Source organism: Martes martes (genome assembly GCF_963455335.1).
Source record: "Martes martes genome assembly, chromosome: 7".
NCBI lineage: Eukaryota > Metazoa > Chordata > Mammalia > Carnivora > Mustelidae > Martes > Martes martes.
The window spans coordinates 737,284-758,704 of NC_137894.1; the positions used below are offsets into that span (position 1 = coordinate 737,284).

The 21,421-nt window shown below is 67.2% G+C and overlaps 1 protein-coding gene across 3 annotated transcripts in view; it reads right to left on the reverse strand.

Annotated features, from left to right (window-relative positions):
• RASGRF1 (Ras protein specific guanine nucleotide releasing factor 1) overlaps positions 1 to 21,421 on the reverse strand; it is a gene marked incomplete at both ends in the record, with an annotated part of 88,262 nt that overhangs the window by 25,461 nt on the left and 41,380 nt on the right. For 2 of the 3 annotated variants that reach the window (XM_080809470.1, XM_080809472.1), the window contains 8 exons: positions 1,415 to 1,663; positions 7,929 to 8,011; positions 9,960 to 10,096; positions 11,750 to 11,813; positions 14,746 to 14,906; positions 16,648 to 16,766; positions 19,708 to 19,817; positions 20,209 to 20,402. In XM_080809470.1, coding sequence (XP_080665596.1) covers positions 1,415 to 1,663; positions 7,929 to 8,011; positions 9,960 to 10,096; positions 11,750 to 11,813; positions 14,746 to 14,906; positions 16,648 to 16,766; positions 19,708 to 19,817; positions 20,209 to 20,402 — 1,117 coding nt within the window. Of the gene's footprint in view, positions 1 to 705; positions 763 to 1,414; positions 1,664 to 7,928; positions 8,012 to 9,959; positions 10,097 to 11,749; positions 11,814 to 14,745; positions 14,907 to 16,647; positions 16,767 to 19,707; positions 19,818 to 20,208; positions 20,403 to 21,421 lie in introns of all 3 variants that reach the window. The other variant, XM_080809471.1, reaches the window with a different exon arrangement.

Here is a 21,421-nt window from a genome sequence, read left to right on the forward strand (position 1 = left end):
CCCGCCCAGACACGGTCAGAGCAGGTGGACAGGGAGCCAGTGTGGGCAGGTGGGGGGCTGGGGCATCGGGGTGGGGCACTGGGCGGCTGACTGCTCGGTTGCAGAGGTGGGGGTAGGGAAGAAGGGTGGTTAGAGCCTCCAGGCCTCCTGACCCCTCCTCACGTCCCGGGCTCTCATTTGAGACCAGCTTGGCCTCCCAGTGGCCCTGGGAAGCTGGTGGGACGTGGCAGCTCTGTCCCCGGTCTCACCCCAGGGGTGGGGGGCATTCAGTGGGGCTCTGAGGCTTGGGATGGGCCGGCCTGGCCACCGCGCAGGTCTGGGCAGAAAAGGAAGTCACCTGCTGATCCCTCCCATTTCCAGAGCAGTGACCTCCCTTGGGGGCTTGGATCCGGTCTCTGAACTCGGACGACCACAGAGCAGCCGTCATGATGTGGCTTTGCCGTCCCCGGGCTAACTCCCTTCCCCATGCGTCTCTGTGGGCTTCAGGCCCACGTGCGGTCACTCCCTGCCCGGCCTCGCTCCGTGCTGCTCTCGCCCCGGGAACTTGTTGCGGGGGGGGCTGGAGGCTCCTGCTGGGCTCAGAGGCTGGGTGCCCGGCAGCCGGACCGACCCTGTGGCTCCCAGGCCGGCTCTCTGGGCTGCCCCAGGCCTCTGCCAGGCTAGCCCGGACCCCCTGACATGGGCTGCGCCTGTCCGAATTCTCACCTGGCAGGGACCCAGGGCTCGCGGTGACCCGCCGGGCCCCTCGAGGCTTGGCCAGAGCTGGGGGCGGGCGGATGAACAGCGGACGGAGCAGGGCAGCAGGAGGACAGGAGGGAAAGGAGAGTGAGGGCCGCCGCCCGCTCCACCAACTCACGGACGGGCCCCCACTCAGCCCTGACGCTTGGGGGCCCGGGGACGAGTCTCCCGGCCTCTCCGGGTCCCAGCTGGCCCGATGGCAGGGCCGCGCTGTGGCGCTGGGGCTGGACGGGTGGTCTTGACGCGAGGTCAAGGCGGACTGCCTCCCCGAGGCCGCACCGGCCCACGTGCACCCGAGGGGGCTCCCCCTCTCTCCACAGTGGGGTGGGGTCCCAGCAGGGAAGGGCTGAGGGTCTCGGCCTCTCTTTGCGTCCTTCCGCCCACCCCCCCCCTTTCTGAAATGGGAAGGCGGGGAAGCCCTGTGCTGTGGGGAGAGCCTCGTGCACCCTTGAGACGCCCTCCCCACCCCGAGAGCCCCCGGGCAGAGGGGAAGACAGCGGGGCCCGGGCCGCCCAGCCCTCCCTGCCCCTGCACAGAGGGTGGGCGGTTCCCGGGGAGCCCGCATCCCCCCCCGCTCGCCCCTGACTCGGGTCGCAGCCTCAGCCTGGGCCCCGCGCTCGGCTTCCCTCCCAGCCCGGACGGCCCGGGGGCCCGGCGGCGGGAGGGACCTGCCCACCTGGCGGGGATGGCGCTGATGGGCTTCCTGTAGATGGTGATGAGCTTGTCCAGCACCACGACGGCCGTGGTGAAGACGCGGTAGGAGTGCAGGAAGGTGTTGAGGAAGTCGATGCTCAGGAAACGCAGGTCGGTCAGCCTCTCCAGCAGCCGGCCCACGCTGGCGTAGCGGATCTGCAGCACCTTGCAGGAGTTCATGGTCTTGCTGAAGCGGATGTCCACGTCGTCGCAGTAGAGGGAGGCGTCCGACCTGCGGGGGAGGCAGGGCCCCGGGGAGACGGCGGTCTGCGCCGGCGAGCCCGCGCACGTCTCCGGCTGCCGCTGCCTCCCCGACGCGTAGCCGCCGCGGGCAGGTGGACAGACGGACGCACGGACACCTGCTAGAGGCTGGCCGGCCTGCTCGGGGGCCCCGGAGAGGTGGGAGGGTGGCCCTGAGCAAGAACGGGATGCCGGGACGCCGGATCTGGCTCCCAGCAACAGCCCCGTATCCGCCTAGAAATTCTGGACAAAACCTAACAAACTCACAGATGGCGTGTTGCTGGGCTAAGAGGAGGGCGACCCGTCCTCAAGCATTCACGGCACCGCTATTCCTAAAGCCGCACGGGAGAGGCGACCCCGGGGTCCGCGCGCTGCTCACGGAACAGCCCGGCGGGGCGCGTGGAGGGCGGCTCGGCTGGGAGCGGGCGCCGCGTGCGGGAAGGGCCCCCACCACGGGTCTGCAGGACACGCCGAGCGAGGGAATCCAGGAGCCAAGTCCGCACATCCTAGGACTTCGTTTCTACGACGCGTCCCCAACAGCCCGGTCCACCCACACGGAGAGCAGGCGGCTGGCGGCCGGGAGGTGGGGGAGGGCACGGACCGCCAACACGTGGCGGGGGGTAATGGAGACAATCTGTAATCAGGCGGCCGTGAGGTTCGCACAACACAGTGATGCGCTGAAGTCCCCAACCGCACGCTTAAAAACGCAGAGCTTTATGCTCCGTGAATTCCATCTCAGGAAAAACCAAGCGGGAACAGAAAGCTCTAAGGGCGTTCCTAGAGGAATCGGGAAACCAGCAGATGCTTCGTGTGTCTTTGGGGCATTGGCCGCTTATGCATACGGAGCCCTCGGGTTTCCCCTGGGAAGGGCCAGGCCTGGGTCCTGGGGGGGAGGCTGTTGGGGTGAGAACCCCACAGATGGCTGAGGCCCTGGGTGGGGGCCCCGAAAACTCTACCCACTGTGGGAGGGAGGGGTGAGTGTCCCGGGTTAGCCCGGGCTCCAGGGAAGGGAGGACGGGGCACGGACGCTCCTGAGAACATGCCCTTTGTCTCCGCATGGCTTGGGCACACGACCACATACCACATCGTGCTCAGGGACCCCCGAACCGTATGAAGAGTGGCCCCAGGCTGTGGGCGCGCCAGGGCCCCGCCCCGCCAGGCTCTCCAAGACCTTCGTGGATAAATCCCTCAGGAAAACGAGCTCACAAATCAAAACGAAGAGCCATACGAGGAATCAGGTCGCATGAGCGAGCGCAGCACCCGGGCGTCGCCGAGTTAGGTCCCCAGGGCGCTCCCGTTTTCTGACAACCGTGCCGCCGTCTTGCCCTGTGACTTCTCCACCAGCGGCCCACCCACGGCCATCCTCCCTTCAGCTCAGGACGAAGCCAGCTGCCGCGGCCGTTGGTGAGGACCCCCCAGCTGGACGGGAGGCGGGAGGGGCCTGCCTAGCAGCTCTGTCCCTTTACCCTGCCGGCCTCTGCAGAGCTCATGCCCCCCCTGACGCCCCCCAGCTGCCTATTAAAGTACGAAGGTCAGTCTTCAGCCAGCAGATCGCCAGCCCTCAGGCACTGGACCACAGTAAGACGCTCAGGGCTGGACGGGGGTCCTGGACCTTCCCGAGTCCCGCATCCCAGGCCGCAGTGACCTCCGGACGGCGCGGGATCCCAGCGGAGCAACCTGGCTTTTCCGGGACCTTCTGTGTTGGATCTGGGGGTGGGATGCCTCCGTCCTCTGGGACAGGTGTCGGGGGCAGCTGACCCGGCCTCACAGGTCCGATGACCCGACGGCAGGGCTTGCACGGCCACATGCCTCTCAGCGGGGAGCCTGAGGTCGGGGGCCTCTCCCGGCGTGGCGGTGGCCGGCGGTTCCGACTGCTGCCCCGCATGCAGCGCCCCCCTGCTGGCAGGGAGACCCTGAGAGGGGCGTTCTGTTGGTCTCATGGGGCGGTCCTGTCCTGTCTTGGCAGCTGTGGTCTCTCGCTTCTGGACGTCGAGAATCTCGGAATCGTGGTCTCCCTGTTGTGCGGCAGCCGCGAGCAGCCTGGCGTCAGACACGGTGCCCACTCCCGGCGGGTGCCCAGCGAGGGCACCTCACCCCTGGGGCCTCAGGTCTCCTTCCTCGCGCCGTCTTTGCCCTTCCTCTGCGCACACGGGCCACCATGCTTCCCTACGCAGGCAGCGGCTCCTGAAGTCTCCCTTGTGTGCCGCTGGGAGCGACTCGGACACAGAAGGAGCAGATAAAGGACAAGCCTGGAAATCTTGTCAAAACGAGCTTCCGGGGAAAAAGCCCCGAAGACATAGGAATTCAGCTCCTACAGGTTGTCACGGCAAGAATGGGTGTCACACCCGCGGTCTGGTGAAGGACGCAAGGCTTGGAGTCAGAATGCGTGGTTTGGAATGACACCTGTCACTTGTGTCCCGTGTGTCATCGGATACAAGACTCACCTCCCTTCCCTGGTCTGGGACGTGGGGACAGGAAGCTCTACCTCACAAGGCTTTAGCAAACGCTTAACAAAGTGAGTGGCCTCCGGGACCAGGCATGGGTGGTACATGGGGTCATGGGTTCTCCTGGGGGGTCTCCCGTGCAGGAGCGCTTCCAGGGCCCTCTCTGGACACATCCCTGGGGTTCAAAATATTCCTGGGAAAGGAAACCACCTTTATCGAGTGCCGTCAGCGAGCAGGGATTCCTTCTCAGGAGGAGGAAAGAGCCACAGAGCCCGCGAAGACCCTGCCGTCCAGACGGCCCTTCCGGAAGAAACAGATGGAGCATCTCCTTCCGGGGAAACTGCCGCAAGACGCAGACGCTTTACAAGACCTCGGCTTCTGGGTCCGCCGTGACTCAGGACAGCACGGGATCGTCTGAGATCACAGAGGTTTCCTGGACGAGATCGTGGCGTCAAAGGAGCCAGAGGCCTGGGCGCTCGGACGCCAGCGGAGGGACGCCCCACACACGCCCGAGAAAGTGTCCCGGCTCCGACAGGCAGCGGCAACGGGGTGAGGCCGGCGAGGGAAAGTGTAAGCCCCCCGGGGGACACAGAGAGGGACCAGCTCCGTGCCGGGAGTCTCCAGAGGAAGGGACGAGAGAAGACCAGGCAGGATATGTGTCTGCAGGAGGGGGCCCTCCCGGTCGGCGGTGTCCAGCCTGCGGCCCAGGGGCTCCCATGTGGCGGTCGGGTCTGTCCCCAGAGCGGGGACACCTTCTGCGCCTGGGCCCAAGCGTGTCCAGCCCGGGCCCGGCATGCTCACGGGGACCGTGTCGGACTGCGCTGCTCACGTCGGACCCCTCCGGCGCCGTTTGCTCCCAACACCTTCTCCAACACCTTCTCTCCGGGCTCCTTCTGCCTCTGGACAGGTAGAGAAGGCTGGAAACATCTCCCGTCACCCGTCGCCTCCGTTCTGAACCGGCCACCACTGCCGGTCGCAGGGCCTCCAACCCCTGTGGGAACCCACGCTGGACTGCGGCTCTTGTCCGGAAGATGGGGACGCGTGCTGCAGGGACGGCCGTTGCGAGATGCCTCTGGCCGTAGCTGAGCTGCCGTGATTCCAGGGAGGGTGCTCCCCACACCCCGACCCCGGGACCACCGTCCCCAAGGCCACGTGTTGGGGCTGCTGTAGTGCCCTGGGACCCAAGGCGGGCGCAGCGAGAGTCCTCAGCTCCCTGCACGGCTGGACCCTCCTCTTGCCCGCGTCCACCCGCGTCCACACACCAGAGCGCCCGGACGCGCTGTGCCTGGAGGCAGCACGGGGCTTCGTGCCTCTTTGGGCTTCAAACTCCGAATTGGGCCACTCCTGAGTCCGTCTGATGTGGGGGCTGTACCAGGGACTCAGAGGCTTGTGGGCACCGATGCAGGGACGGTCCCCGCCCACTGGCCGTCCAGCCAGGCCCTCGGTGCCCACGTGCTCCCCGTCAGAGTGGCGCCCGGCGGAGACCCTAACCCTTCGCCTGTCACGTTACCCTCGTCTGACTCCTGCCCCCTCTGCCCCATCGTTCATGATGCAGATCCTGTAAGAAATCCCAAGTGCGGGGTGCCTGGGTGGCTCAGTGGGTTAAGGCCTCTGCCTTCGGCTCAGGTCATGATCCCAGGGTCCTGGGATCGAGCCCCGCATCGGGCTCTCTGCTCAGCGGGGAGCCTGCTTCCGCCTCTCTCTCTCTGCCTGCCTCTCTGCCTACTTGTGATCTCTGTCTGTCAAATAAATAAATAAAATATTAAAAAAAAAAAAAAGAAATCCCAAGCGCGCTACGAAAAGTGAGAGGAAGCTACGAGCAAGACATGCAGACACACACAAACTCAGCGGAGCGTACGCGTGCTGAACCCACGGATGGGAGGACCCAGTGGGCGCCACTCAGGACGCAACGTGCCCGAGGCACGGGGACACTCAGTGCTCATGCCCACGACACCCATCCGGCCCTTTACCCTCTGCCTGGGGCCACACACCTGCCGGGACAGCTCGGTGGGGACAGCAGGGGTGCGGCCGGCCCACGGGCTTTCCTCCCCGTCAGGCCTCCTGCCGGTCCGTGCAGCCCACGCACGGGTGGGGAAGGCTGCCGGGGCCAGTGATGTCGAGTGACCAAGCGTGACGCCCGCTCCAGCCCCGGCTCCTCACACGTGTTCAGAACAGACACGCTGGGCTGTGGCTCCGCTCCTTCCCAGGGTCCACGAGCCTTCCCGTTCCAGGACCCTCGTCTGGGCAGGCCGGTCTGGTGGTGGACATGGAGGCCGGTCGCCTCCCCCTGTGACAGTCCCTCTGCCCATCCTGCCGCCCCCCCGGAGCTAATTATCATTCCCAACACTTGTGCTTTCCTGCCTCTGCACCTCTGTTCACGCTGTTCCCTCCTCCCAGGGCGCCCTTCCCCACCCTCATCCTCGCGGTCAGCTCTGGCGTCCTCTCTGCGGCCCCACCATGCCAGGGGCCATCACCTCTCACCTCCAGACCCTCTCAGACCCACGAGTGTTTCTCTCACTAAAGGGTCAGGGAGGGCAGAGACCACGCCCGATGGCTTCTGCTCCCACGGCGCTCCCGGGACCAGGACGCCGCCGCGCTCGGCCACTGCTGCCTGAGCCTACGGCTGGCGGGTCCTTGCACGGTCCCTGTGCCGTGCACGCTCCCTTCACTCTGTCGCTGTCATAGTTAAAAACGCGCTGTTTTTCCTTCGCAGGGGACGCCTGGCTCACTTTCGCCGCTTGGATGACATGTCCTCGGCAGAGACTATGAGTGGGCGCCCGGCTCACACTTAACCGTGATTCCTCACGTGCCTGTCGTGTTTGCATTCGGAAAAATCCGCCCTGGGCCTCGCTGCATCCGAGAGACGGGCGCCCGCAGTGGCACCGGGGCCGCCGAAAGAATTCAGCCGAGTTCCCACTCCCGCCGCCCGGGCTCAGGCCGGCACGGTCGTGTCGGGGACACGGGCTCAGGGCACACCTGGTGACGCTGGACATTGCTCCGTGCGCCTCCCGAACGGGTCGTGGGAGGCATCGCCCCGGACCGCACAGAACGCTATAGCCCTTTGTGTGGGAAACAAAACCACACGCACGACCTCCCGGTGCCCCCGAACAAGAAAACACGTTCTCCTGGTGGGGAGGCGTCACCCTCTCCCGCCCACAGCGCGGGGTCTGAGCTCGGAAACACCAAGGGACCGTCCGCCATCTCATGCGGAGCGCGGCCGGGGCAGAAAGGAGGGCGAGGCGGGGAGAGCGCACCGCGGGTGAGCAGCGGGCCTGGGGGCCCCCGGGGGCTCCGACCACGGGCTCAACGGACGCCCTGCCTCGCCCCTGCGGTTGCTCGGACAGATGCCGCAGTCCTTGAGCCCGTGTTTCTGAAATGCTCTCATGTTGTGATTAGGAAAAAAATAGTTATTAAAATAAACGCATCAAGCTTCACTCCTGTTACCACTTAAACAGCCGATAGCCGAGCCCCCAAATCCACGTTTTGGAAACAACAAAAATGAAGCCGGAGTCCTCGTCGGAATGTGCGTTAGCGTAAAAGAAACAGAAACACAGACGCCCCCAAGGCCTGAAGGTACAGCCCGGTATGACTGGGAGACCCGTGACTGGAGGCTCCCATGCCCCGTGTAGCCGTCCCCAGGCGCAAGCCTGCTGGGCTGTGGCCGTGGCCGTCCCCGGGTCACGAGCCTGCTGCGCTGTGGCTGTGGCTGTAGCCGTGGCCGCGGCCATCCCCAGGTTGCGAGCCCATCGGGCTGTGGCTGTGGCCATGGTCTTCCCTGGGTCGGGAGCCCGCCGGCTGCAGGGCACTACTTACTTGATCATCTGCGGCACGGTGACCTTGGAGTTCTCCTCGAATGCGTTCATCATCAGCCCGTTGCACCGGATATTATCCACACACTGAAAGTGGGGGTTGGGGCAGGGTCAGAGCTGCGGCCACCACCCCGGGCCCCACAGCAGCTGTGCCCGGGGGCGGCTCACGGGCCCAGCCTGAAGCGGGGTCCTCGCACCGCAGCGTCGCCGGGCAAGGGCTGGTCGGCCGCAGCCTCCCTTCCTTCCCATCGGAGCCCAACTCCGACCCCGGCGACCTTTTGGGGACTCGCCTCCCTGGGCCTTCCCACCCCTGACTCCGGAGCAGGGGTGAAGCTGACCTCGCTGGGCTTCCGGCAAACAGGGGCGCCCGACCTGGCCGCTCGGCGGCTGACCTCTGGGGTCTGGCGTGAGGGTCCAGGTCAGGCCACTGTGGCCGGCATCAGCCTCCACACCCTGTGCGCGCCGTCCCGCACCCTGGGTCCTCTGCCCCCCCTCGGCCACACTCTGGGGCTGCGGACGGTTTCCACGTCCGAAACCCCATCTGGGAGAGGCCGGGCTGCTGGGACTAGGGGAACAGGAGCCCACGTTTCCCTCAGCCTCGGAGAAACTCAAAATCCACATTCTGCTTTGAATAAGAAGTACCTCCCGAACGAAAAGTACATCTCTGCGGGGGTCCCTTTCCCTCTCGCTGCCCCCGCCCCCAGCCCTCACATCGCTGCCGCGGGCACATCGCAGCATCCCCTGGTTGCGAGCGAGCGTGTGTCGGGGGAGCTGGCCGGGCGGGGGAGGCCTGCCCGGTCTGCCTGCCGGGGACCAGCGTCCCGACAGGGCTAGCCCCCCCCTCCTCCCCCCCGCTCTTTGGGAGGGGGTCTGCCAGAGGGAGGTTCCTTCTCCTTGCGCTTCCCAGCCCAGCGTCTCCAGCCCGCGGCTCAGAGGCTCAGAGGCTCCCTTCAGCCCTGGTTCTACCCGCAGCAGCGCAAGGCAGGGTGTCTGGCTGTGCACAGGGCTCCCCGGAGGCATTGGAGGCCCGGGGGAGGGCCGGGGGCCCCCACTGGCCTCGGCACTCTTTCCTAGTTCCCGGTTTTTTGGTTTTCTCCGGGGCACACTGGGAGCTCTGAGAACACGTGTTAGCACACAGAAGGGGCAGACACCCGCTGCGTGCTCCCCTGCCTCGCTCTCCTGGCGTTTCCAGACGGGCAGGCAGGCCAGAGGGCTGGGGGAGCTGGCCGTGTGGGCAGCCTGGAAGTGGGGCGTAAGAACCAGGGGGGGGACCCACCACTAGATAGAGCAGAGCCTTCGCCCTAGGCCGCCTGCCTCGAGCGACAGGAACCCCCAGCTTGGCCGTCCCCCTCCTCCCGCCGCCCGCTGCTCCCCAGAAGGCTCACCCAGTCTGCAGGGGCAGCTGCAGGCGGACGGCCCGGAGGGGCTCCTCCGCTACGGGGACGGGGCTTCGATAACCCAGGGAGAGGCTGGTCCTGTCCGGGGCCACGGACAGCCTCTTACAGACTCCGTCTGTGTCCCAGTCCCGCAGGAGCCCACAGCCCTCTGGGGCTGCTCACTGGTCCCTGTGCTTCCTGGTCCCTGGTCCCTGACGGGCGCGCAGTCAAGGACGGAGGCCAAGCCTTCTCTCCGTGTAGCTGACACTAGGCCTTGGAGGGCCCTGCCTGTGTCCCGAAGCTCTGTGATGTCCAGCATCCCACAGGGGTGGTGCTCAGACTTTTCTGTGTGTGCCATTGTCCTGGGGCATATGTGCTAAAATGTGGATTCCCTGGCTTTGTCCCTGAAACTTACATTTAGGGCAGTGGGGAAGCCCCGTGGAGCCCAAGAATCTGGAGTTTTAAAAATCACAGTAAGGTGTGATCCCAGTGCAAGGGGTTCCCAGCCTGCCCAGACTCTGCCCATGGGAGGGGACGGCTGGCCTCAGCCTTGGCCGGGGCCGGACTCGTGTCCTTTCCGTTAGAGCCTTGCCCCCAGGGCTCGGAGAGCTCAGACTCGAAGGGACCACATGCTTCCAGGGACAGGTGACCCGGCTTACCTGGCTGATGTCACTGGTCCACGCTGCCTTCTCCTGCCTGGATGAGGCCACGAGGATGACGGTGAAAGGCGGGGAATCCTTGGGCTCCACCCCAATCTTAAAATCCAGGCGGTCTATGTCTTGGTTGGCTCCTTTGGCTTCCAGTTGCAAAACACAGAGTCGGCAGAGTGAGTGGGGCCCTTCCTGAGCCGGGAAACAGCTCAGCCATGCCCCCTCCCCGTCTTACCCGCGGCGAAGGCACGGGGCCCCTCGCTGCCGGGAGAACGTCCCCTGCCCCCCACTCCAGACACAAGCAAAGACTGAGAAGCAGCTCAAAACCCCCGAGGCCGTCCCAGCGGCGGATCCGGGGAGACTGGGTTGGGGGGTCAGCCTCTGCCGTCATTCCGCCGACGGGCAGCTGAGGTCCCGAGTGAGGACGTCCCAGACACACGGCAGCCACGGGAAAGCCAGGGCTAGCACCGGCCTCCCCTCCGGGCCCGCCCACTGCCCCCAGGCGATCCCAGGGCCTGAAGGGGAATTTCCTATCGTCAGTGTTTACGGGCCAGACCGGACGTTCAGCTCAGGGCAGAGCCCCCCAGAGCGACATCCCGGGTAATTTCGATGCTGTTCCCAACCCAAGAACTTCGCGGACCCTCGGAGGCTGAGCGAGAGCAGTTCTCGGTGCCTTCCAGGGCGCCCGCGTTAGCTCAGGTACGCTGCGGGGCAGAAGGGGGCAGGGCCCTGCTCAGCCGTTGCTGGTACGTGACCCCGAGGGTGCCCTTCCCAGCCCCTCTGCAGACGTCCTCCTGTACAGAGGGGACGGGACGTCTCTGCGGTCCCACCCTTCCAGTTCTGACCCTCGAGAGTCTTAGGGTTCCGTGTTGGGCTGGGTGGTGGCTCAGGGATGGGACGGTGCTGGCCGCTCTGGGAAGCAGGGTGCCTGCGAGTGAGCGTGTGGTCTGGGGGTCCCGTGGGGCCAGGTCTCTATCTCCCTTGGCCCTGGAGGGAAGAGGGCTTGGGGTCCGACCGTGCCGCTTGAGCTGGGGCTTTCCCGTGGCCCCGCCGTGGCTGGGATTAGAGCAGGTCAGGCACCGAGAGTGCTCTGGGTGACCGCATGACGTGTTTGTCCTTCCCTTGGGGGCTGCGTGACCTCGCTCCCCGGGCTGGGGCAGGAAAGGCCGACCGGGAATGTGTGAGTGAGTGTGGACGGACGGGGGCCCACGTCCTCGGCAAAACCCCCGATCTGAGACGGCTCAGACACAGCCCTGCTCTGAGGAACCCCGGTCTGGGGAAGGGCAAAGACGCAGAGTCCCGTTAGGGTCCCCCCACAGAGGGCGGGGGGACAGAGCAGAAGGGACACGAGGACCAACGTCAGCCCAATCAATTGACGGTAGTGGCCCCACCCCCCACCTAAAACAATGAGCCCATCCCCCAGTGACGCCGGGGGAGGGAAACCCCACAGAAGCCCTGCACACCAGCTGGCCCGCCCCTCGCCTTCCCCCACGAGTCGCCCTCCCTGCCCAGGCGGCCACCCTGTGTGTCCCCACGTCTCCCACTGGAGGACAGAGCGGTGCCTCCCTGACCCCTTCCACAGGACCCAAGGGAGCCACTGTGGGCGGGACCCGTGGACATGTGAATGGGGGGCGCCCACGGAGGAGCTGGGACCCCAAACTGAATGGGGCACCCATGTTCAGGGGCCCGAGCAGCGTGGAGGGAAACAGGAGAGTGGACGGGGGCTCCCACCTGCCGGCCACCCCCCAGCACCCTCCCGCCCCCCCAGCCAGATGGGGTGGGATGAGTGGGGGTCCTACCGTCTTCCTCCGTGTTCTCCGGGTCCTCCAGCAGGGTGCAGTCGATCAGGGAGATGACCCCGTTCTGAAAGACAGCAGGGCCGGCCTGAGGCAGTGGGACGCGCGGGGGACAGAACCCCGTGGATCGGGGCGGGACGCAGCCTTACAGGTGTGCACGCGCGTACGCACACGTGTGTGCCCGTGTCGTGTTCCCCGTGGGTGTGGCGGTTTTCGTGTCGAGGGACATCGTCCTCGTGTAAGAAGTCCCGTGGAGTGCATCAGGTGGGACCGTCTCATCGGGCTCCGCCAAGTGAGAGTCAGGGAGGGCTGCCGTGGGGGGTCGTGAGCCTGCACAGTGCGGACCCCCGAGTCTGGGCCACATCATCTCTTTGCCGGTAGGGACACGGGGCCGTTGACCACACGCGTCATGGTCCCGTTCTGATCTTATAGGTGCAATGAGATCCGGGACAGGGGTCTTACCCACAGGGTGCCCCCCTGTCACCTGGCGGCTAGTGCTGGGGTCGGGGAGAGACTCGAGGCCTGACCTCACCCGGTCACTTGCTGGCTGCCTGTTCTGAGGGACGCCTGGGAATGTGCCCCCCTTCCTCGAGTGTGGAAGCCTCTCCCGGGCGTGAGACACCCGGTGCCGTGACAACCGTGGCCATGACCATGGAGGGTGGTGGAAGATGTTGATACCCACCCCGGAAAGGTGAGGTCAGCTTTCCTCTCCCTTGAGTGTGGGCCGGGCTGGTGGCCTGCTTCTCGGGTGGCCCGCACCTCCTGCCTGCTCTCCGGGTGTCCCTTGGACCACGTGGGGAGGCCACCCCAGGAACGCTGGTACAGCCCCCGGGCCTGGACGTGACCCTGTGAGACCCCCGCCCCTGCCAGCAGCTGAGGTGAGACCGCGGACGCCATGAGCCCTCTGTCGGGGACAGCTTGTCACTGGGCATGGACACGTCACACAAGGACTGGTGGCCACAGAGAGCCGGCCGTGCTGTTTGCAGCAGGCTGTCCCCGGGATGCAGAGGGCCCCAAACCCTGCGTTCTCGCTCTGCGCTTCGGCGGCCTCGGGCGAGCCCCCAGACTTGACAAGCTGCCACACCCCACGGTGCCCGACAGTCTTCCTGCCGCAGACCTTGCCGCGGTCTTCACTCTCACGGACGTGTCTCCGGGCGTTGGGAAGCCGTCTCCCCGCTTGTGTTTCAGACCATTGGCCCCGGAGCCAGACGGCCGGCGTGGGTTCAAATCCCTGCTTTGCCACTGGTGGCTTCAAGATGCCCTGATTCCTCCGCCCGTCAGATGGCGGGGGGGGGGGTGTCCCAGGATCCGCTTCAACGGGTGGTTCCAGGAGGTGGGGGCCCACAGAGCAGGCCGGAGAGCGCCCCGCCCGCCGTGGTCGCCACGCAAGCGCTCGTGGCCGCCACGCAAGCGCTCGTGGCCATCGTTGCTGTAAGTCCCTCAGGACGGCAAGAACGACCACGCTCTACGCCCGCCGAGCTCCTGCCGCGTCCTGGGCTCCGCGCGCCCACTCTGCACCGGCTCTCCTGACCCTCGCAGCGCCCCGGAAGCAGGTGGTCCAGTCCTGTTGTGCCGCTGGGTACTCGGGCTTGGGGGCGGCCGAGCAGCAGCCCCGTGCTCGTCGCGCCGAGGGACATGGGAGGCTTATATGGCTCCCCCGCCCCCGCCCAAATAGGAGAAAACTCCCAAACAGAAAGCCACGCGCTTTCGGGCTCCGTCTGCGCTCTGCCTGCCCGCGGCCGGCCGCCTGCTGGGGGACGCCCACCCGCCCGCCAGAGCCTCGTGTGGAAGCCCAGGAGCTCAGAAGTAAGGAAAGGGCCCGATCTGGAATTCGGCGGGCACTCCAGTGTTCGCTGTGAGCGGATTTCCGCTGGCGCGGCCCACCCCTAACCGGGCCGCATGTCCCCGGGAGCAGGACCATCCCCGATGCCAGCGCCGGACGCCATAGCAGCTCGCGGGAGGCTAGGGTCCCTTCTAGGCTGCGGTGTGTTCGGACAGCGGACCCGCCGAAGCGAGCCTGCAGCGGAGACTGTACCCGCGGGCACGCGTGCTTGGCCTCGACTCAGCACCAGCCACCCGCTGCCCGCGCGCCCGCAGAGCCCCCGCCGAGGACAGGCACCCTTCTCCGCAGACGGGGCACGGGGCTCAGAGCCGCGAGATAAGCAGCGCGCTGGGCTGGGGGGCCAGACACTCCGCCTGGGGGGCACCTCACGGCCAGCGGCATGTGAGCAGGCGCCGGGAGAGGAAGGCGGTCCTCCAGGAAAGAAAGACCCGGACAGCACAAGCCAAGGCCCTGCGGTCTGTGAGGGAGCAGGAGGGGCTTGAGGTGCCGATCCCTCTTCGCTTTTTTCCTTTTTGACCATCTCGTTGTCGGGGGGAAGGTGGGATGCGTTCCCTCCCACCACAAATGATGCAGTCGGGTTTCCCCGTTTGGGGAAATTGCAGGGCTCCACTCACCGGGAGGGCCACGGAGAGGCCTCGCCCCGGGAAAACCAGCTTCGGGATCACAGCGTCTCCCCTGCTGGGTAAGTGTTCCCCCTTCCCTTTCCGGATGGGCCAGTCAGCTGAGTGTGTGGGGTCTCGAGTGGGGCCGGCCCCGTGTGTGATCTCTGGCTGTGCCCAGCGCTCTTGTGCCCGCGCCGTCGTGCCGGCGAAGGCCTGGGAGCAGCTGTGTCAGCGTCTCTCCAGGGAGGGAAGGGGTCCGGTGCCGCTCTGTCTCTGTCGGCCCCTCCCCCTCAGCCGTGCCCCCCCCCACACAGGGGCCCCCCTCAGGGCTTCCACTGGACCTCCTGGCTTCTCTGCTCCGGTACCAGGTGTTGGGGCTCCTGTGGGGGGGTCCTGCGGGTGTCCCGACACTACTCACCCTCCCACTCCCCACGATCTCCCTAGAAAACCCGTCTGCGGCCAGCTCACTCCAGCCCAGTCAGCCTCTCTGACGCCCTGGCCCACCGTCCGGGCCCCGGGTCAGCCCCTGCGAGCCCAGCTGCAGCGGCCCCTACCTTGGTCAGGTGCAGTTTCCCCCCGGAGCCTCTGGTGCAGATGATGAGGTGCTTGGAGAACAGGAAGCACTGCCGCTCGCCCTCCTTCTTCAGGGACAGGGAGCCCAGCCGGCCCCGGGTGATCTTGCCTTTCTCAGACATGGGCACCTGGATGAGGGAGCCTGAGGGAGGAGGGCGCACCGTGAGCCCTGAGCCCTGCTCCCAGAGCCACGCTTGCCTCTGGCCGGCTCGGCAGCTGCAGCAGGTCCCAACGCCAGGACCGGGGAGTCCCGGCTCCGGCAGCAGGTCCCAACGCCAGGACCGGGGAGTCCCGGCTCCGGCAGCAGGTGTGTGCCCCAGGCGGTGTTCCCTCCGCCCTGCCAGCCAGACGGTGGAGGCACGTGGAGCAGGGCTCCCGGCAGGACCCCCTAGTGCCCCGGCCAGAGCCCTGGCGGGCGGAGGAGCCCTCCAGGGCAGGGGCCGTGTGACAGGCGTGCGGGGCTGGGCTGGGGCCTGGGGGGCAGCACACGTGGGGAGCTGGGGTTGGCCCAGACGGATCAGCACCACGCACAGCCCTGGGGCCCGCGCCACGCGGACATCACCAATCAGGCATGGCTCACGGGCCGCAGAGCCGGACGGGCCCCATCCCGGACACCCTGTGCTGGGAGCAGACCCCGGGGAGGAAGCCCCCTGCACCCCTGCTCTGGCCCCACCCCGACACCCACACCACACGCCTCCGTTCCCACCTGCTCAAGGCCTTCCGGGTCAGGCACGCGCACGCCTCCCCTGCGCCGTGTCCCGCCTCGGCCGCTCTAGCTCTAGCTCATGACCGTGGCTCCGAGAGCTGCTCCCTGGTGGGGAAGCCCTTCCTCTCTGGCCCTGAACCCCCACCTGTCCTTCCCCTCCGGGAAGCCCTCCCTGACTCCCTCACCTGCTCTGCCCCCCGCCCGCATCCATCGTGGCCTGGACCTCTGCCCTGCGTCTGTCTCCTCACCGCCCCCTCTCCCTGCAGTCTGCTTCCGGAAGGTGCGTCAGGTCTCATCTTGGGGTGTCCCTGCAGCCTGGCGTTGGCCCGGCATGAATGAGGCACGTGTCTAACGAGTGAGAAAGGGCTTTCCGGATCCCCCTGCCTGGTTCCAGGTCTGGCACAGCCCCGAGGGAGAGAAAGAAACACCCTGCTTGGGGAACAGAGTGGATTCCTAGCCTGTGAGGACGCTGCCTGTGCCAGGAGGGGTCATCCTTTGGGGGTGGGCAGCGCGGGCCCGGTGCGGCTCGGGGGAGCAGGCTGAGCCTGGGGAAGGGCACAGGGGCCACACGGGGGCTCAGAGCAAAACTCCGAGCTGAGGATGTGTGCAAACCCGCCAGCCAGGCTGGGGCGGGGCCTCTCTTCTGCTCGGAGAGTCCCAGGGCCGGACAGAGGACATCCGGGCACGCAAGTAGAAGCTGTAGCCCACAGAACGTGGGCTCTGGAAGGTGGAACCCTCAGGGGCATCAAAGCTCCAATGTCCCCACGTGGGCAGCCAGCGTCTCCCTGGCCCTCCCTGGGACTGGGCCTCCCGGACGCGGTTCCCCAAGAGGCCAAGGACCACGAGCAGAGGACAGAGGGACTGAGCCACACTGCCTCTGCCGGAAAGGCTTGTGACCCAACAGTCTGTATCTGTCTTCATCCTCTGCACCCTACTCTCTCCCCGAAAAGCACGGGTCAGTGTTTGCTGGGACACATGACAGACACACCGGACACCTAGGGAGAAGCGTGTCTACCTCTGGAGGGAAGGACGCGGCGAGGCCTACAGCGTCCACGTGTGGATGCGACGCCCACGGCCCTCCAGTGGCCCCAAGACCTCCTGCAGGCGCGCCCTCTGGAGGGGTCCTGGGGGCAGCCCACCCCTGCTGCAGGGCCACCTGCGACCGGGTGGGGGGTACCTTGTCTCACAAAAGTCTGGCTGGTGTCCAGCAGGATCTCGCAGCCTTCGATGATCATACGCTCGATGGCAAGGTTTTTCCGGATGTTCTCTGTCTCACTCACTTCGTCGTGCATTATCCTGTGGGGACGGGAAATCAGTTGGGGCAGGAGGAGGCGACGCCAAGTCTCTGGCCAGACCCAGCGAGAAAGCCTGGCCCCAGGACTCTCGGAGCCTGCAGTCGTGAATCGAGGGCCCCTTGTGTGCTACACACTCTCCAGGCAGGCATAGTCTCATCGTCTTCTGGAAACCCCAGGAAGCAAGAGTCCTCATTTCCGGGAAAAGGAAATGGAGGTTAGCAGGAAACAGGTCTGTCTGATCCAAGTCTGAGCCACGTGCAACAGAATGGCAGAACAGGGAGGAAGAGGGGAGCTTGGCAAACGCCCTTTGTCCATTACTCTTCCCCTCAGTCCACTACGGCCTTGTTTCCACCCACAGACCAGACCAGCTCGGCCCTGCCTCAGGGTCTTTGCACTTGCTGTTTGTTTCCCTAGAATGCCCTTTATAGGGTCGTTTCCTTATGGAGCGGCTACATTTAGGAGCGCTGGCAATCCAGCTGGCTCAGGGAGAGACTGCCTTCTGTTCATGTCTGGGAGGGAAGCAGGACACAGCAGGTCACCGGTCTGAGACGAGACCACTCTGTCCTGTCCGCACTGCCGCAACGCCCCTCACCTCCAGCAGGTGGCGCCATCTACCCGCTTTTAAAGCAGCATCGCGGCGGGGGGGCGGGGAGGGGGGAGACGGAGGATGTCCAGGGGCATGAAGGCGAGGAGTGACTTTGCGGCAAGTCTGGAAGAAGTGCCCCGCCGGCTCCGGGAGAGGCTGATTCCACAGCTTAAGGGCTGGCGGTTCCCGCAGGGACGTTACCCAGTCAAACCCCAGGACACCGGGAGGGACACCGGTCAGGCTGGGCGTGCGCAGGTGGAATCAGCACGCGGAGCCCTTGCCGGACATCTCTGGCCCCCATCTCCCCACCTGGAGGACCGCACGAGGTGGGGACATCACGGGTTTCAGGCACTGGCCTGTGTCTGGCGCGTGGCAGGCAATTCAGTGAAGGGCTGCCATCGGCGGGTCCTAACTTAGAGAGTATTTTTATCTGTTGTTTCTTCCAGCTGTGGGACCCGGGCTTCGGGATGGGCCTCGGCACCCCCCGCGGCGCCGTCTGTCCTCAGAGCCTAGCCCCAGCCTGCCTCTTGGAGGGACGTGGGACCCGGGAAGCAGCCACAGGGGGCGGGACCGCCTGCCGAGGCTCCCCCCCAGGAGGGGGTCGTTCGTGAAGCAGCGAGCCCGGGCTTGCCGGGAGACACGCGTGGCCCGCAGCTGCTCAGCCCACCGAGTCCCGGGCTGCGGTCTGCCTCGGGGTCCCAGGCTGCGCGCGGATGCGGGCTCACGCCCACGACGGAGCTGGGAGCCCGGCGGGTAGGGGTGAGGAGGACGGGGGCAGGCCCAGAGGCGGGTGGAGGACAGTCCCCGGGGAGGTAGGGTGTTTGTGAACACAGCCAGGGGCCTGAAGCTCCCCTGAAGCAGGCAGAGGGGGAAGGGCTGGTGTCGCAGAGACAGGAAAGCTCCCTGCTGTGCGCTAGGACCTGAGCAGGGGCAGGTGCTGGTGATGGGGTGGGTGGACCCTGGGGGATGGCAATCGGGGCCTCGGGCCAAGCCCCTGGACCCACGTGTGCCCCTCTGCACCCTTGTGTGCACCAGAACAGGGCGCCCCAAGATGAAAGAGAGCGTCACTGCCTCCCAGGGGCGCCAGGGGTTCTCCCTGGGGAGAGGGGGCGGGATTCGGCCAACTGAAGGACAGAGGTTCTGTGAATCTGCACTCACGCCCCTGCTAACCCCTTCGCACCGTCCTGGTCCCGGGTCCCGCCTCTGCCCTAGGGGAGCCGTGGCCTGACCGCAGCCTCTCACTGGCCCCCGGAAGCCTCTTAGGGCCCCGGGCAGGGCTGTGCCGGGCTCCACACCCTGCGGGCCAACCCTCCTTCGCAGCTTCTGGCAGCCCGTCTCTGGGCACAAGGCCTCTCCTCACGTCTGCCGCCACAGTGCGGGGCCGCTAGGTGGTCTCCCCAGGCTTGTGACGACCCCTGGCATCTCGCTCCCCTGACCTCCGGACTCTCACGCCCTGCTCCCCTCCTGCTGTCTCTGCCACCGCGGTCCGTCTCTGGTCCACAAAACAGGAAGGACATCTCTCCACGCCACCCTCCTGCACCTTCCTGCAGCCTCCTGGCGGCTCAGCCCAGGACCTGCCACCCCCCTCCCGCCTCCGCCGCTCCAGCTCAGCGGCCGGAGACTCCTGTCTGTTCCACCTTCAAAATGTCCGGGAATCTGAGCTCCCCCCTCACCCCACAGCCACCGTCTGTCACCGGCCACCATCATCTCCTGTCCCGGGTGTCGCCAGGGGTGCTGGGCGGCCCCTAGGTGCCCAGCCGTTTGGACCGAGACCCGATCCCTCTCCCCCAGGGTCCTGGAAGCACAGCCCGCTCCTCCCCTGGGCCCCTTGGCTGCTGCGCCTGCAGAGAGAAGGCTGCCCTGGCTCCCCTGGCACCATCCAGGCTCTGGAGACTGGGAGGGGGCGGGTGTGGGGTCCTGACCGGAGGCCCCCAGCTTGTGTCCCCACTGACACCATGGGCTGCTGACCACAACCCTGGGCGTGCAGAGCCATGGGGGAGGACACGGCTGCACTGGAGGACCAAGGAAACGGATCCCCATGAGTGTACTTCTCTGAAGGCTCCATGCCAGGGACATACCAGGCACATCAGCCTGCCCGGGGCCATGAGCCTCTGCCTGTGGGGTCTCCCTTTCCTGCTGCCGTAGGCTGAGCCCTGCCTCTGGTTCCTACCCTGGACACACCGGCTTTCATGACCTGGGGCTGAGACTCCCGGCGGGGCATCTTTGGCCCTGGCCTGGCTCCTGGGGGCGGGGGGTGGTGTGTGGTGTGTGCCCAGAGGTCAGGCTCGCCAGGTTGGCCTGGGGGTCGGGCCCGCCGGGGGTCGGGCTCGCGGGGTCGGCCGGGGGTTGGGCTCACCTGGAGAGCTCCTCCAGTTTGGACTTGGCGTAGTCCAGGCTGTTGCGCTCCACGTGCTCGTGAGGGGTGTGCGCCAGGAGCTCATGCAGCGTCAGGATGTACCTGGGAATCTGGGGCGGGGCGGGGGGACAGGGATGGGGACGGACGGAGGGGTGGGGGGTGGGGAGGGGCAGAGGCCGGGATAGAGACGGACAGAGGAACAGAGGCAGGAGTGGAGACAGAGGAGCAGAGCAGCCGCACAGAAGGACAGGAAGAGAGGGGCAGGCCGAGAGCGACCGTCAGCTGCGAGGACCCCAGGAGCTGGGGGCAGGAGGGACACGGGCCGCCCTCGGAGCCTGGCGGGGGCCCACCGGGGACCGGAGCCCCGAGGAGCGGGAGGCTGGGCGCCCAGGAGCAGGGCGGGCGGGGGGCTCAGGACCAGGGGCGCCGCCGGGAGACCGGCCCTCCCGCTCCTGCGCCCCGCCCCCCCTCCCCCCGGCCCGGGGCGGGGCGGGGCTTCACCTGGAACATGGGGTAGGTGAGGAAGGTCTCCAGGGTGCGCTCCTCGCAGTCGGGCTTGGCCTCGTAGTGCTTGAGCAGCTTGTCGAAGTCGCGGTTCTGCTTGCAGTGCGCCAGGATCTGCAGGCTGTACTGGTGGTTGCGCACGAACTCCTGGTAGATGTTCAGCATGGGCAGCAGGATGTCGAACAGGTCCGCTGCAAGGGGGCGGGGCTCAGCGGGGCCGGCTCCGCCCCGCCCGGCCCCGCCCCCCGCGGGAGCCCCGCCCCCGCGAGAGCCACGCCCCCGCGAGCCCCATCTCCCGCGGGAGCCCCGCCCCCGCGAGCCCCATCTCCCGCGGGAGCCCCGCCCCCGCGAGCCCCATCTCCCGCGGGAGCCCCGCCCCCGCGAGCCCCATCTCCCGCGAGCCCCCGCCCCCCCCGTGGGAGCCCCGCCCCCGCGAGCCCCCGCCCCCGCGAGCCCCCGCCCCCCCCGCGGGAGCCCCGCCCCCGCGAGCCCCATCTCCCGCGGGAGCCCCGCCCCCGCGAGCCCCCGCCCCCCCCGCGGGAGCCCCGCCCCCGCGAGCCCCATCTCCCGCGGGAGCCCCGCCCCCGCGAGCCCCGCCCCCGCGAGCCCCATCTCCCGCGGGAGCCCCGCCCCCGCGAGCCCCGCCCCCCGCGGGAGCCCCGCCCCCGAGAGCCCCCGCCCCCCGCGGGAGCCGGGGTCCTGGGGAGCCCCGCGGTGCGCGGTGCGCTGGGGAGGGCTCCGGCACCCCTGCCCCGTCCAGGGCCAGAGGGCGGGTCCCCGCAGAATCCCACTTGTAGAGACGCCGCTCGGTCTGGCCCCGGGTCTCAGGGGGCCGCGGAGAGCCGGTGCAGAGGGCACTGCGGCAACGCCGCCCCTCCAAGAGGCACACTCGGAGGGCTCCCCATCTGGGTCCTTCCTGCCAGGAACCCCTCTCCGCGGAGGGAGGCTGCCTCCGGCCCAGGTCACACTTCACGGGGTGACTGGCCCAGGCGGGCGTGTAAAGGGCCCCCAGCCTCACAGCACAACGCCTCGGAGGGGCCAGCTCCGCTCCAGACTTCCTGAGGGGTCCACGACACCCCCGCTGCAACTGTGTGGTGACCCCAATGCCCCTGTGCCGGCTCCCTCACCCGGTCGCATGGCCGGACCCCAAGAGGCCTCCTTCCCAGAGTGTCCCCCCTGGGACAGAGGTGATGACCGAGGTCACAGGTGG